Genomic DNA, 15,922 nt, shown 5'->3' with positions numbered 1-15,922 from the left:
CCTTATCAGAAGTAAGAATGCTTTTTGGGGAATGCTTATAAGAAAACGCCCCTCAGAGTCACAGCTGAGCGTCACTGGAGTCTCCTGTATTGGCCTCACTTAGTTTGAATCCCTCCTTTGGATGTGGACTTCAGCGGGCCCGTTGTTTTGCTAAGACGCGATATTTGCTTCCAGCTTACTCTTCGTCTGTGTATTTTTTTTAAACTTGCCAGATATATTGAGCATCTTTTTTATATGTGCACCTGGTCAACATAGCCATTTTCCTTTGGAGGTATTTTTTTTTTCTTGTTGATTTGCTAGAGCTCTTTGTATATGAAGGGAAGTAGAGGCCAAATAATAAATCAACCTTCTCTGTGGTGTTTTTCCTTCACAGGGTGGCATGTATGTGTTTCAACTCTTTGACTACTATGCAGCTAGCGGTGTATGCCTTTTGTGGGTTGCATTCTTTGAATGTTTTGTTATTGCCTGGATATATGGTGAGTACAGATCTGTGCATCTCCTTTCACAGGTTTCTCTTTTTGGGCTTCTCTACACTGACCCTTCAGGATCAGAGAATTTATAGAAGGGTCTCCCTACCTACACTTTCTCTCAAGGATGCCCCTTCCCTTCCCAAGTAATACCATTTGGCCACATTACCGTCCCAGCACCGAAGGTGCAAGCTGTAAATGTATGTCTACAAATACAAACTTGCTTGTATGAGGGCCTGTGATTACCTGCTCTAGTGCCAAAGAATGGTCTGTATTGACCTCCTGAGACTTAGCTGGGCCTCGCTGGGATTTGTGGTCTGCCTAAGGCTGCTCAGCCGCATTTGGGTTTCAGATCATTTTGGATAAGCATTGCTATGCCTTATGGTCCCAGAGACCACCCCCCCCCCCCGCCCGCCGCAGGGCCCTCAGGACCTGCCAGGGAAGTACTGGCCTCGAACCCTGCATTCCTATGAGTCCACTGCTGTCTCTTGCAGGCGGAGATAACTTCTATGACGGTATTGAGGACATGATTGGTTATCGGCCTGGGCCCTGGATGAAGTACAGCTGGGCTGTCATCACTCCAGTTCTCTGTGTTGTGAGTTCCCTCCTGCTTTGGCTCAGGCGAGGCACTTTTGCTCCCTGGGTTGTGACATATTCACCTGCTTGGTGTGGGCCTGTTGTAAACCTAGCTTCAGTTCTACCTGGGAGACTCAGGAAAGCTGCTCTAGGTTTTCTGGAGTTGAGTTTTAGAGGGCGAGTAGGAGTTTGTCAGGAAGAGGAAGTTGAGGGACATTCCTGGCAGGGGAGCCAGCCTTTGAAAGGCTATGAAAGACGCTGTGAAAGGAGGATGCCTGAGTGTGCTGAGAAATCCCGAGGCCCCATGGCTGATAGCCTTTCCACAATCGCTGCCACAGCTCAGTTTGGTCACTGGGATGTGGAGGAGAGCAGCCACAGACATTGCTGTTTCCGTGGGGGGCGGGGAATAAGAGCTTACAGAGGGGACATTCTAACAGAGGGGACAAGTCTGTCACATTGCCCCGTCACCACCTTGGACTTGACTGTAGTGTGTACCCACTCTCCCTGAGACGAGGTTCTTCTCTGATCCTTCGTATTTAGGAACCAGCAACGGGGGATAAAAGATGTCCCCACCCTCGGCAGTCTCTGCTCCTAGCAAAACCAAGTCAGCATTGGCACTAACTCATTTTGCGACTCAAGCAAGTCACTTCCGTCTCTAGACCTAAGTTTTCCTGCCTCTAAGACAAGGGAGTCTGAAGTGAGACTTGAGTGGCAGCTGACAACTTTAGACTGTTACCATTATTATTTAATAATATTACTTAATAATAATGGTAAGGCCATTATTGGATAGCAATGCTTATCCAAAATGATCTGAAACCCAGGTGTGGCTGAGCAGCCTTAGGCGGACCACAAATCCCAGCGAGGCCTTACCATTACGATTGTGGCCTTGTCCCAGATACATGTCTCCCCCTCACAAGAATAAAACCCGTGGTTGCCCCTGACAACTAGGGACTGTTTACCTCAAGCAGACATGCATTTCTCTGAGTTCAGGCCCATGCTGTCATCACGTGATGCATATATTTGGGCCGATCTTCTCACCACTCTGACCTCCAGTCTCTTCCTCTCTCGCTCTCAGAGGAGCTGGATGAGCAGTGGGCGTCATTCCTTGGTGGTAGATTGAAGTCACCCATCTGGGAGAGGAGTGAGGATGTGATCAGAGGCAGGTCTCAGCCAAGCCATAGCCCCAGCACCACAGGCAGAAAACAACAGAAGAGACAGGGAGGACCATGCCTGGTGAGGGCACCTGCAGCCCATTCCTCCCTCTCCACCTCGACTTTCCCTGCATACCTCTCTCCTGCCATCAGAGCCAGCGTTACAGGATAAAGAGCCACCTCATTTTCACCTCTTGGCTCTGCCCTAGCCAGTCTTGGGCCTCTTTAGAGATGCCCTCATTATGAGCAGAGACAGGAGCCGGGGTCCCTGCCAGCCCCACGTTCCTCTAAAGACTGGATGTCACAGTCTTTGGGGCTCAGGACTGACCTCACCGACCACTTGGGATCCCTGAGGCCAGGTCCATACTCTATAGTGGGGCCCATGACTCAGCCTGGAGGGGGTGGGTAGGAGTGCATGTGTGTGTGCGCTCGCACGCGTGTGCATGTTTGTGTGCGTGCGCTCATGTGTGTGGCGGCGGAAAGGCCTTCATCCATACCCCTGGCATTTACTGTGCACCTACTGTGTGCACCTGCAGCTGCTTTCTAGAGGGAAGAATCTGGGAAGAGCCTGGGCAAGTAAGGCAGGAGTGTTGGAGAGAAGGTGCTGGTGAGAGGGGAGGGCACCGCTCCCAGCTGGCCTGACCAGCCATACTGAGGGAACTGGGGAGCTACAGAAGGCTACTGAGCGGGCAATTCAATCAGATTGTTACCCGGGAGATCCCAAAAGCGGCAGGGAAGGGTGTAAGAAAGGCTCTCCCAAGGACTGAGGCCAGCCCTGCTACCAGCAGCCCTCTGTTCTCCAAGGACCCCCTCTAAGTGCCCCCATCTCTCCACAGGGATGTTTCGTCTTCTCTCTCGCCAAGTATGTCCCCCTGACCTATAACAAAGTCTACGTGTACCCCACCTGGGCCATTGGGCTGGGCTGGAGCCTGGCCCTCTCCTCCATGATATGTATCCCACTGGTCGTCGTTATCCGCCTCTGCCAGGCAGAGGGACCGTTCCTTGTGGTGAGTGGGGAAGGTGGGAGGTCAAGGCTGGCCAGCTGCCAGTTTGCTGTGTGACCTTAGGCAGGATGACTGCCTTCTCTGAGTCCTGTGTCCACCTTCACTCAATGAAAAGGGTTGAGATCCCGAATGGAAGAGCATATTGTAGGAAAACGGAAGCAGAGGCCAGTTTGTGTGGGAGAAGGTGACATTTCAAGCAGGGCCGTGGGCTGAGGAAGAATGTACCAAATAAAGGTGTTCCAAAGTGGGGCCCAGAGGGGTGGGTGACCAAGCTAGAAAGGGCACAGTGGCTTTGTAGGCTGCACCATAAGCCAGGGCCACATCCCAGAAAGGAGTTGTGGGGAGATGGGAGCTGGGGCTCTGGGGAGGAAGTCTGGGTCCCTACTAAATGCCACCCCTGTCCTGTATCCAGTTGAGGCAAAGCCCTGCCAGGCTGGGTGCTGAACCTGGGCCCATCCACAGCCTGACCCTCAGAGGCCACCTTGCCCCAGGCACAGCCCCATCCAGCCTCGGTACCCAGCAGTCTCTGTGGCGCCCCCTCCTCCCCCCAGCCTTCTCTCAGAAATTCCTCCACACTGCTGGAGATTCCAGGCCTGGCAAGACCAGGGTACTTTCCAAGAAATTCTTTTCTCAGAATCTCCTTTAACCTTTAGGCCTGGGCCGGCTCCAAGGCTGCAATGTTTTGTTCTGGGCTGTTTTTATTGTTATTCTCTTTTTAAAAATCTGGAGCCAGGATGTCCTGGGGCCTTGGCTCCCCCTCAGGCTGGCTCGTGTTTCCTCCGGGCAGGGAATGGCCTGGAGGGGTTGTTGGTGGGGGAAGAGGGGCACATAGACTGGGACAGCCTGAGCCAGGAAGGCTTCCGGGGTTTCCTAGACAGGTTGAACCTATTGTAGTTTTTAAGAGAATGTATTATAGGACTCCAATATTCATCCAGAATGCAGACTGGTCCCGTGGATTGTTAAAATGCTGAAATGCTGAGACACGGGCTGGCAGAGTGGCTCAAGTGGTAGAGCACCTGCCTAGCGAGAATGAATTCAAACTCTAGTACTGCCAAAAAAAAAAAAGGCTGACACAGCAGGCCAGAGGACAGGAGGTAGGACATGGTCACCGCTTTGAGCCTTCCACATGGCAACTGAGGCCCCCAACCTGGAATGTCCTTGCTACCCAGACACTAAGGGCAGGGGGTCTTTAGAGATCTGTTCTGATTGCTCAGTGTCTGCAGCACTCTCACACCACAGGTTGGGGAGGACACCAAAAAGTCACTAACTTGTGTCCCTTCAAAGCCTGACTTTCAAGCTGGTCCTGCCCATGTTGGCACGGGCACAGAGGAGAGATCAGTGAGTGAGGATAGCTTCCTTCCTGTGCCCTGCACTCACCACAGCCTGACGGCCACCTCCCTCCTTCACAGGCAGCAGAACCACCATCTGCTGGTCCTTCCCTCTGTGCCCTCAGGCGTCCCACCCTGCCTGAGTTGTCCAGGTGGTCCTCTTGGCAGGCTCTGGCATACCGGTCTCTGTCCCTTGAAGCTTCCAGCTAAGGCCAAGCCTCCTGTGTAGACTAAGCTTCACCCGGCTTCCTATGGCATTTGCCCCTTGTCCCCCGTCTGTTTCCATGGCCCACGGTACAGATGTGTGGACGGTCCAGGGATGAGCGGCTGGGACAGGGAAACTGCTGAGGCAGGGCTGGAGCAAGGCAGTCATGCCGAGTCTGCAGTGGGCAGCTGTGGGGTAGCTCTCTGGCCACTGCGGCCGGGAAGGGGGTGTGGGCTTGGAGCTGCTGGATCTTGTCGTTTGTCCGAGAGAAAATGAAAGTGTAGATTTTTAAATGAAAGTTTGTAAGCTCTTAATAATCAATTTTTTTTTTTCTTTCGGTGGTGCTAAGGATCAAACCCAGGGCCTCACTCATGCTTTTTTCTTCTATATTTGTTTTTGTTTGTTTTTAAATTTTAATTAAACTTTTGTTAAATTTTTACTTTTCCATAGGTTGTTGGCCTATGAAAGTCTGAACAGATGTGTGACACGGGGTGGGCCGGGAGGCAGGAGCCGTGAGTCCCCAGTGCAGGTCTGCCATTGATTTTCTGGTGGCCGTGGAGAGGGCTCATTTCCCTCACTGATTCCTTGGTCAGGTGACTCACTGGGAGGGCAAAGCTCACCCTGCCCAGAGTGACCCGAGACGCCACCAGTGAGCTCGCAAAGCTGCAGGAGAAGCAGACACTGCAGAGAGCTGGGGAGCCTGTCCGCACGGGGGCAGCACACGCAGCTCACGGGCAGGCAGAGGGGTGGCAGTTTGTGCATGGAGATGGTGGATGCCAGGGGAGCAGAGACGGCTTTCCACCCTAAGGTTTACAAGTGGCTTTGCAAGCCAGAGAAATGAGAGGGCAGGAATTCTAGAGAGGTGCATTTCGGTCCCATAGGAGGGAGAAGGTAGCATGTGAAGGTGACAGTCCCTTGTCCCTACTCGTGCATACACAGGGATTGTTTCAGGAAACTTGTCCCAGAGCCCAGGGAGACAGGAGGGCCCTGCGAGCTCTTGGAATCACCTTAACCAACAAATTTATTTCCTCAAAGAACAAAGAGCAGGAGGTGCAGGGAGAGTGGAAGTTTGCCACAACCACACAGCACCTGGGCAGGTTCAGGAGGCAGGTGGGGATGGTGGCCAGGGAATCAGGCCAGCTCACTCCCTCCTTACTCCTTCCTGTCTTCCTTCCACAGAGAGTCAAGTACCTGCTGACCCCCAGGGAGCCCAACCGCTGGGCCGTGGAGCGGGAGGGGGCTGTGCCCTTCGACTCCCGCAAGTCCATGAACGGTGCGCTCATGAAACCGACGCACATCGTCGTGGAGACCATGATGTGAGCTCCCGGGCGACAGGGCCAGCCGCTTTCCTGCTGTTTACTAACCACAGATTCTCATAGGACCAGGTTTACAGAGCTTTATATTTGCACTAGGATTTTTTTTTTTAATTGTCACAGAAAATGTCACTCTATGTGTGCGTGCAAGTGTGTGTTTCGTGGTGCGTGTGTGTATTTTGTTTAGATATGGGGATATTTTGTACAAAAAGAAAACCAACGGGCAAATGTCCCAGAGAGAGGCCAACCTTTCATACTAAATTAGATGTATTTTATGGGAACTTGGTAAACTTTTCTTTGTATATTTTTTTTAAACAATTAACTCTCTATACACTTCGAGATTGTCATACTTTTAGCACTTGAATCCATTATCTTGCCAGCAATAGATCTTGTTTTCAAAAGCAATTCTTCGGTGCTTACAGAGCTGGCAGGAAGTTCTGCCCCCCACAAAAACACTGGGAGGAATTTTCCTGGGACGGCAGATGTGTCTTAAAGGTGTAGCTCCTTCCAGAGCCTGGTTCAGGTGGAATAAACAGCAGAGGACAGACCCCAAGGGTCAGGAGGGGGACTGAAAGGACACTCCTCATTGTTTGTCTTAGCCAAGAAGAGAGATGCCGAAGTAATGAGCCAACCCTTCAGACTAAAGGGACTGAAGCAGAAAGATGAAGCCCTCTGGCAGAAGTCTGATTATAAGAGCAGCAGAAACCATTGCACTTGGGGAAATCCCACCTTGTATTTTGAGACCGCGAGTGGATAGTCAGTTGGACTGTCAGAACCACTGTGGGTCTCAGAGGGGGCAGTGAGGGAGATCCAGGAGACTGATGGTGAAGTGGCTCTGGTCTGGGAGCCCTTGATGAGGCTTGTGAGGCTTTGATGAGGCAGGGAAGGCTGTGTCCTATTCCGTGCATGAGCCCGAGGCCAGCCCAGGACGTCACCCGGCATGGGTCTGTTGCGTTTGACTCTGGGCATTAATTTCCCAAGCACGATGGATTTGTTGAAAAATGAAGAGGGACCAAAGGATGTGGCCTAGTATTTGAATGGGTTGTGCCAGGAGGAGCACTTTTCTTTCTTCCCCTCCCCAACCCTCAGCTTTGTCCTCATCTCCCAGAGGCTCCTAACAAGCTGTTGTTAAAAGATGCCACCCCAGGGCCACCCTTGCTCCTAGCAAGGAATGCCAAGGGAGGCTTTTGAGGCTGGATCTTGGATTTGAGGTGCACCCAAAATTCTCCTCTGAGTTCAGGCACAAAGGCAGCCTTGGCAGGGACCTGGGACTTGAACTCTTCATTCCTGAGCCCTACGGTAACCGCTATCACGCATCCACTCTCTGGGGACCAAGGAGAGATGGCAAGGCAAGGTTTGCAGAAGGTTACTGTTGTCCAGGGGGCTGGCTTCCCAGAGCTGGCTTGCCATGTGTCCCATGCAGAGCTGAATTCCTCTGAACCAGAAGAGAAGTCACAAAACCTTTACAGTGTCAGCAGCAGACATGATCTCCACCCAGCCCCATCTGGACCTAAACTGTGCCATTTCTACTGTCACTTCCAAGTTCCAAGTCTAACCTACACTGAAACATTGTCATGCAATTGACTGCCCGGAGGGTTGTAGAGAGTGGAGTCTGGCTTAGGTTTTCAGATCTGGGGCTCCCTCAACCTTAGAAACCCCTCCTTAAATTTGGGAGTCACAAGTCCCCCTCCTAATGGCAAGTCTTGAACTCTTGTCTTTGATAAGTGTACAGGTTTCTCTGTTTCCAAAGCTGTATACTTGGCCAAACACCACCCAGTCCTATTCCAAACCAACAATTCTCCCATGTTGCTATTTTTCTATGTATTTATGGTCGCTGTTGTGTCTGATTTGATTTGAGTGGTTTGTTTTTTGCTTTTTAAATTTTACCAAGTAGCAGTGTAAACTTTTTCTTTTGTCTTGTGGAACTTGAGTAAACTAACCACTGTCAATGACTGAAGACAGGTGATGTGTGAAGAGGGGGTTTAGCAGGCAACGGCCACCTGGGCATCTGTGGTCATTTCAGTCTTTGTTCTCCCTCCATGGGCACACACCTGCGTGCAAGGCATCAGTATTTTGGGTTGGTAGACAAATTGCAACATTCTGGAGATGGCCTGAGGAAGGCCTCTTTGCATAAAGTTCCCAGATCAGATTCTAGACCAAAGATACAAATAGACCAAGTCCCCAGGCGCTGCCTGGACGGAAGGGTCAGTCACTTCCCCAAGCCCGATCCCTCAGTCTCCTGGCACCTGTCTTCTATTCCTGCCCCCCTTGGCCACCCCCTGGCTCTGTGAGTAGTGTGTGTAATGATGCTTGTATTTCTATGTCTCCATATAAATGACACTTTTAATTAGAGCTCATCACTCCGGTCCACCTGTCTCTTGCAGAGCAGCAAAAGCATCTGCTTAGGACAGGTCTGAGATTCTGATGTCCACACATAACCCAGTCTGCCAGAGCTGGACAGGAAGCGAGGGAGGTGCTAATGCATGTTTTTGAGATGAGGAAATCAATGGGTGGGGGTTCCATGAACCTTAACCTATGAGATGTTTCTTTGATCATGGGCCGGGAAGCTTCCACAGTGGAAGATCCCACTGGTCAGTGACGGAAAGACCCGTAGGGTCCCAATCTAATGCCCTCATTGTAAATGGGGAAACTAAGGCCCAGGGCAGGTGGGGACTTGGCCCTATGAGCAAAGCATAGAACCAGATGGTCTAGCTGCAGGTTCTCCAACGTGTGGGTAATGAGGGCGAGCTGTCCAGTTAGATGCTTGAGCCCTCGCTGATAACCAAAGACAACCTTGACCACAGGAAATGCTGTCCCCAGGTTCAGGATGAGATGAGCCATGCCCCACCCTCAGACTGTCTGCATGGCCCAAGTGGACCCCAAGCTGTGGCAGTGAGGAGGAAACTGGCCTCAGAGGAGAGGCAGGCCCTCCCTACCCTGCCCACCTAGATCTGCACGGCCTGGCACCCTCTCCCTGTCTGGCAGCTGGGAATCAAGACCCCCTCTCTGCGCAGCAGGAAACCCAGGCAGGCCTCACATGCTTCCTTGGAAGATTGCTCCCCTGCAGCCCTGTGCAGCTCTCCTCTGTGCCTCTCTGGTCCCTGGCCCTCACCCCGCATCCCCAGCTCACCGCAAAGACTGGTGAAGTGAAGGAGAGAGCAGGCCATGCCCCCTCTGCCTCCCCAGGGCCTTCCTGTATCCCACAGGCATCACCACTGTGACCTGTGGCCCCACCAGCCTCTCCTGGCACTACTACTCTTGATGCAAAATGCTGTAGCAACCAGTCCAAGGGCAGAGGCACCTTCACCTTCTCCCCCAGACGCAGACACAAGCCCGGAAGGCACCCAAGGGAAAAAGCCCCTCCAGGTCCTGCCCCGCCCTTAGACCCTGTGCACATGGATACTGTAAATACCTCTGTGTGCAAACCTCCATCCAGTAGAAAGCCACAAGACAAGACAGACCAGAAAACCCCAATAGCAACACGGGGACAGGGGCATCCCCAAGTCTCTGCCTCCCCTCCCTGTCCATGCCTGAGCCTAGAACACACCTTATCCTCCTAGGAAGCTGGTTTTTATTGTTCTCTTGGCGTCACTACAGGTGTGTTCTTGCATGTTCCCTGAAGGATGGAGCATCGTATTATGTGTTTGGTTTCAAATTGAGATTGTAGCTCCATTTTTTTTTTTTTAACCCAGTTAATCTTACCAATCCCCAACAACTGTGACTGTATTTAGCACAAGAGAAAGCTGAGAACGAGGGTTTTGCCTCCTTCCAGAAATATGTCTGGCTCATCAGGACATTTTTTAAAACTTCAAAATATTTTTAAGATATTTTAAACTTTTTTAACAAAAAAAAAACCAAAAAAAAAAAAAACAAAAACCTATAATTAACCAACAAGAGGAGGAACATTTGTATTTGAACAAGATCCTTGGTGTGTAATTCAGTCTCGCAGTATACAAGCTTTGTGTATAAATGTTTTATGATATGAACCCCTGTATTTTGCAGGGTTTTTTTCCTTTTTTGCTTTTTAGATAAATATGTATATCGATATTTTAAATTCATCTTTGCTTTTTTTAGAGGAGTTTGTAATCATCTTATAACATGACAATAAACATTTCCTTTTTAAAATCTAACATGTGTTAGGTCTTTTGGCAAAACAGTTTTTCCTACACATCTGAAAAGCACTTTACAGTTTGTAAAGAGCCTATAGCAATAGGCAAGTTATGGAAACAGCTAAGATGCCCCACTACTGACGAATGGATTAAGAAAATGTGGTATCTATACACAATGGAATTTTATGCAGCCATGGAGAAGAACGAAATGTTATCATTCGCTGGTAAATGGATGGAGTTGGAGAACATCATTCTGAGTGAGGTTAGCCTGGCCCAAAAGACCAAAAATCGTATGTTCTCCCTCATATGCGGACATTAGATCGAGGGCAAACACAACAATGGGATTGGACTATGAGCACATGATAGAAGCGAGAGCACACAAGGGAGGGGTGAGGATAGGTAAGACACCTAAAAAACTAGCTGGCATTTGTTGCCCTTAACGCAGAGAAACTAAAGCAGGTACCTTAAAAGCAACTGAGGCCAATAGGAGAAGGGGACCAGGAACTAGAGAAAAGGTTAGTTCAAAAAGAATTAACCTAGAAGGTAACACCCACGCACAGGAAATCAATGTGAGTCAACTCCCTGTATAGCTATCCTTATCTCAACCAGCAAAAACCCTTGTTCCTTCCTATTATTGCTTATACTCTCTCTTCAACAAAATTAGAGATAAGGGCAAAATAGTTTCTGCCGGGTATCGAGGGGGTGGGGGGGAGAGGGAGGGGGTGGGGGCAGGGGGAGAAATGACCCAAGCATTGTGTGCACATATGAATAATAAAACAATGAAAAATTAAAAAAATTAAAAAAAAAAGCCTATAGTCCAACCCAGGAAGATCCTCAAAAGTGGGTTCAAAATGCTATGGCACAGAAGGGTTTCAGATTTCACAATATTTGCATATGTAAATAAGATTCCATGGGACCCAAGTGTAAACTAAGTTCATTTATATTTCATATACACCTATACACACAGCCTGAAGGTAATTTTGTAAAATATTTTTAGCACATCTGCATTTTGACTGTGACCTGACAGCATCACATCAGCACTCAAAAAGTTTTGGATTTCAGATGAGAGATGGTCACTCCTCAGGTTAGAGAGGAAGCTCAGGAAGGAAGCAGTTTGCTCCAGGGCACACAGGATGCACACCCAGGTTTGCAGGCTCATGGGCTATGTTGACCTGGTCGGAGATCATGTTAGAATAAAACCCCTCCCTGTCGCCATTTTTACCCACTGTCTCATCTCCCTCCCTCTCTCTGTGTGTCCTGGCCATGTGACTTGTGTTCAAACTTTGGCTCTAGTTAGGTTGTGCCCTGCTGCAAGTGACTTGACTTCTCTGGGCCTTGCTTCTTCACGTGCCACAAGTGGTTGCAAAGCCACTTCTGAAGGCCATTTCAGAGCGTTCAGAGCAGTGTTGCTGGGTGAATGAATGGTCTGCCTCCTGGTTTTACCCATTTACATCCTGCTGGAGATAGGGAGCTCACTCCCCTCCTGAGAGCTCGTGGGAACAAGCCGTTCTGTGCTCATGTACTTGGCAGGTACCCCAATGAGGCCTGGTCCTGCTCTTTGGATCCCAGAACCTCTGGCACCCTCATCTTGCCCTGGGCACCCTCTGGAGACTGGATAATAGCTAGACCCCCAGGCTATCTGCCTGGCCCTTCTTCACCCAGTTTGGATTTCATGCAGTGACCTACCACTCATCTGCCTGCATATAGAAGGCCCCCCACACCCAATCTCCAGGCTTCTGTTCTCTTCCTAGAACCTGCCAAACTCATTCCTACCTCAGGGCCTTTGCACTCACTGTATCTCTACCTGGAACACTTCCTCCAGGTCTCCACATGGTTGGCCCCTGTTTTGGTGGCACTGGGGTTAGAACTCAGGACCTGTTCTGTAACTCTTACTGCAAATGTCACCTCTTCTGAGAAGTCCTTCCTGACTCCCTGAGCTGGAGTCCCTCACCCCAACCCCTCTGTTCCGGAGCTGTTTTATTTTCTTCCTTGTACTTCAGACCTGAAACAGTTCTTTATGACTTGCTCACTGTCCTCCATAGAATATACAGACAGGACCTCAGTCTGTCTGTCCAGAGTGTATATCCAGGGCTACTTGATGCTAAGTAAACGACAGACTTTGCAAGTGAATGAATTAAAAGCAGGTGAAACGTTAACAGATTCACATGCAAGCTGACCCTGCCAGCCCATGGGTTTAAAAAAGCAAGTGGCCTTTAAGTGCATCTGAATAGTTTTATTAAAAATTCACCCCAATAGCACCCCCCAGGTCCCTGCAGCCCCCAGCAGGTCAAAGATTTACACATGGGCCCCAAACAGACCGCAAACGGCATTTGTGCTTCCCGAGAGCCCTAAGAACCCGGAGTAGAAAAATACTTTACAAGGCATATGCTCTAATTTCAGCCAGAGAAAAATACAGCTTTGGGGGTGGGAGACAAGTCACAGGGGTGGTACCCAAAATGCATAGGCAGGCAGGCTTGCTGGGGAGGGCATCGGGAATGTCAGGTCTGGGCCGAACACCCCTGTGAGAAGCCAGAGGGAATATTGCATATGAGGAGGCCAGCTGGTCAGGCTAGGAGGTCCACCCGCTGCCAGGCCTGATTGCATATGTCTGGGAGAATGGCAGAGGCCTCAGCCCAAGGAGGGTCAGACTGGATGTGTTTTCCCTTGCTTCGTGTCCTCCCATCCTGGAAATGAATGCCGCTTTCCCAAACCGAGAGGCCCTGAGTGTCCAGTCCAGCCATGTTACTTAGCAGAGGCCCAGAGTCACGTGCCTAAGGTCACACAGCTGTGGCTATTGGTAGTCAGGAGCCATCTCTGCTGTGCCATCCACTGGCCTTCAAAGCTGAGGGCTCCTGGCTTTTGTTTGGTGCCCCTGTGAGGAATGCACACTGCTCTTTCACCCTGGTGTGGATGTTTACACAGAAATCCAAGATGGCAGAAGCACAGGACAACCCAGCTGCAGGCATTCAGGGCCTTCCAGGCGGTACCATCGAGGGGCAGGGCTGGGGAAGTGGAGGGAGAGTGGGCAGGGAGCCGAAGGGGTCTCAGCGGGCAGGTGGAGATGGTCCTGGCCTTGACCATGAAACCTGTACCTGCTTAGACTGTCCCCTTTATTGTCCAGACTAGGAGGTGATCTGGAAGGGGTCAGCCAACGAGGGAACCAGGGCGAAGAGGAAGGGCCTCTCTGTCCATCAGCCTTGAGCAGAAGAGTGTTTTTCTGGCCTCCATGGGCCCCAGGGGTAGAAAAGGGTGGAGGTGGGAATGGAGGCCTCTGTCTTCTTGAGACCCTATGAAGAGCCGGGTTGGGGCAAAGCCAATACCCAGACAGGCTGAACCCTGCCCACCTCTCAGAGGCCACAGCCCTGACTACCAAGTGAAGGTCTGGGCCTTTCTCTATGTTGTGGACACAGGACAATGACGTTAAGGGCTGCCGGTGCAACCAGATTTCAAGTGGGACCGAACTTTCCCAACTCTTTTTCCTTCACCAATTTGCACTTGGGAGGAATGCACCATTTCTCACCTCCACCCGTATGTCCATGTTTTTCCAGTATTCACGGGAATGGCAGGCGAATGGAACCTCCTTGGGTGTATTGACCCCAAATGCTCCCCTCCTTCATGGAGGGCTGAGGGGTGTGAGTTGTGGCAGGTGGGCTGACAGCCCTCAGTCTGACACTGAGGCTGCCTAGGGACCCCACCTGACCCAAGTCACAGAAGCTGAAAGGATCAAACCACCAAGTTTCAGAATGAAGAGGCCAGAGCTTCCTGGGACCCCAGATGCCTCCCACCAGGGTCTCCTGAATGGAGATGGTAGGAATCTGGCTGTCAGAACCCGAGAGCCCCAAACGCCAGGATTTAGGAACAAGGAAGACACTGGCTCTCGCTAGGCCTCGTCCTTCCTACTGGCAGGGTCTCTGGATGAGGTGGCTCTTCCCATTAGGAAAATGACCACCTGGGTCCACAGACGATCACCTCAAGCCTCAGGCTGTGAACTCACTGGGAGACCCAGCTCTCGCGCGTTCACCTGTGACAGGGAACTCATTCCTCCTCCCTGGAAGCTCATTCCAGCTCCCCACACTGAGCTGGGCTTTCCCAACTCCTGTCCTCTGCAAGGAGGCCCTGAATGGACCTAGGACCCCACCCACCCACCATCCACACACACCTCAGCCTCGCTCCTCAGATGAGCCGCCTGTCCCGACCTCATTGGAGTGGGCTCCTCTGAGCATCTTGGACACTTGAGTTGGTGAAAACCAGCTGTCACTCCAATGGAGGGAGGGACTTCATTGCCTGGCACCCCAGTAACCACAGAACAGGGGAGCAGAGACCAAGGCCCATTCCTCGCTTGGAATCTCCAGAACCACAGATAGACGAGTGGGTGTCCACTTCTCCAGCCCAGCCACATGCTGTCCAGACCGTGTGCTGACTTCAGAGCATCCGGGGACTGTTGGGACCTGGACCTTGTGAAGTCCGGTTGCTCTGTGCCAGGGGGTTGCGGCTGATGACCAACTCCAGGATGTCACCTGCCTCAGCCAGGAGTGGCACTGCCAGGCAGCAGTCAAAGTCTCGCGTGCGAACATGGTTGACCTGCACAGTGCATAGCCAAGGGCAGAGCAAAGAGTCAGCTTAGTTGGCTGAAGAGGGAATTTCCCAAAATGATTTCCCAAAATGTGGGCTTTCTCCAGCCCAGTCACAAGGGTAAATCTTGGAGCTTACATTAAGAGGTCAGTCTTCATTAACTCTTTTTCAATCCTTCCGTTTAGATGTCATAAAAGAGAAAGTTCTAGAGAGGTGCCAGTATATCTTTCAAGGCCCCTCTAATGCCTGCTTCTTTCCCTTTTTAACATAAAAAGCAGACCACAGGGCCTTGGGTGTAGCTCAGTGGTAGACCACGTATGTGCAAGGCCTTGGGTTCAATCCCCAAAAGCAGACCACACACTCGGTTTCTTGCCTAGAATTCTGTGACAGTGCCTTGTTCCTATTTTATTTGTATTTTACCTCGAACTTTGAGTAAAGGATGCTGATTTTTCATTCCTAACAAAGATGAAAAATTTCCCGTGAAAATAAATGTTAAGTTGAAAAAACCCATCAATTTAGAGAGAAAAAAAAAAGCTAAGTAAATTTAGAAGAAATATGGAGAACATCAGAGTGAAGGAACAGAAATAGCTGGGGACAGGGACAGGTGATGCCAGGTGACTGAGTAGGGCATTTGGCCACACAGACATGTGCCCTGGGCTCCCTTGCTGCTAGGCAGGTCACATGACTCATTCTGACCAATGGGATGTGAAGGAATGTGACTGGTGTGTCTAGGTGAAGGGGGGAGGGGAATGTCTCATTTTCTGTGCCTATGTGTCTGGAGGGGAGTGGCAGCTGTAGGATGGGGACCCTCCTGAAACCCGGGGAGTGGGGCCTCAGCCCAGGGGATATGGGTGAGTCGCACCTTGGTGCTAGCATGTCCAGTAGCCTGGGGAGGGAGAAAGGCATGGAGGAGGTGTTGGTGACCCTGGTGTCCCTCAGCTGCGCCTGGATGAGGACAACCTTGAAGGCTGGGGACCAGCCTTACCTGCAGGAGCCGGTCAAAGGGCCGAAGGCCACCGCGCTGGGCCGGGCCATCAGCGCGCACTGTGTGCACGTAGACACCCTTCTCCAGGAGTCCGTCTGACACGCTAAAGCCAAAGTCGTTCCGCACAGGGTCCTTGTGTAGGGTCACCTGCGAGCACGAGGAGGGCATCCCTGGGGCTCCACCTTGGTCCCAGTCCCCACTGTACCCCCAAT

The 15,922-nt window shown here is 51.0% G+C and overlaps 2 protein-coding genes across 9 annotated transcripts in view; one reads left to right on the top strand and one right to left on the bottom strand.

Moving 5' to 3' along the window:
• Positions 1-9,920, top strand: part of Slc6a6 (solute carrier family 6 member 6) — a 76,927-nt gene extending 67,007 nt beyond the window's left edge. For all 5 annotated transcript variants that reach the window (XM_020175672.2, XM_020175675.2, XM_074044494.1 and 2 more), the window contains 5 exons: positions 374-476; positions 962-1,062; positions 3,031-3,201; positions 5,911-6,047; positions 8,865-9,920. In XM_020175672.2, the coding sequence (XP_020031261.1) occupies positions 374-476; positions 962-1,062; positions 3,031-3,201; positions 5,911-6,047; positions 8,865-8,880 (528 nt within the window). In that variant the 3' untranslated portion in view covers positions 8,881-9,920. The remainder of the gene's footprint in view (positions 1-373; positions 477-961; positions 1,063-3,030; positions 3,202-5,910; positions 6,048-8,864) is intronic.
• Positions 9,921-12,352: 2,432 nt separating this feature from the next.
• The window catches only part of Grip2 (glutamate receptor interacting protein 2), an 83,946-nt gene continuing 80,376 nt past the window's right edge, over positions 12,353-15,922 (bottom strand). For 3 of the 4 annotated variants that reach the window (XM_074044487.1, XM_074044488.1, XM_020175683.2), the window contains exons 23-24: positions 15,711-15,857; positions 12,354-14,734 (exon numbers count right to left, since the gene is read on the bottom strand). In XM_074044487.1, the coding sequence (XP_073900588.1) occupies positions 14,576-14,734; positions 15,711-15,857 (306 nt within the window). In that variant the 3' untranslated portion in view covers positions 12,354-14,575. Of the gene's footprint in view, positions 14,735-15,710; positions 15,858-15,922 lie in introns of all 4 variants that reach the window. The other variant, XM_074044489.1, reaches the window with a different exon arrangement.

Source organism: Castor canadensis, chromosome 10 (assembly GCF_047511655.1).
Source record: "Castor canadensis chromosome 10, mCasCan1.hap1v2, whole genome shotgun sequence".
Classification (NCBI taxonomy): domain Eukaryota; kingdom Metazoa; phylum Chordata; class Mammalia; order Rodentia; family Castoridae; genus Castor; species Castor canadensis.
The sequence above is the reverse complement of the archived record's forward strand: the minus strand, read 5'-3'. Positions and strand labels throughout refer to the sequence as shown.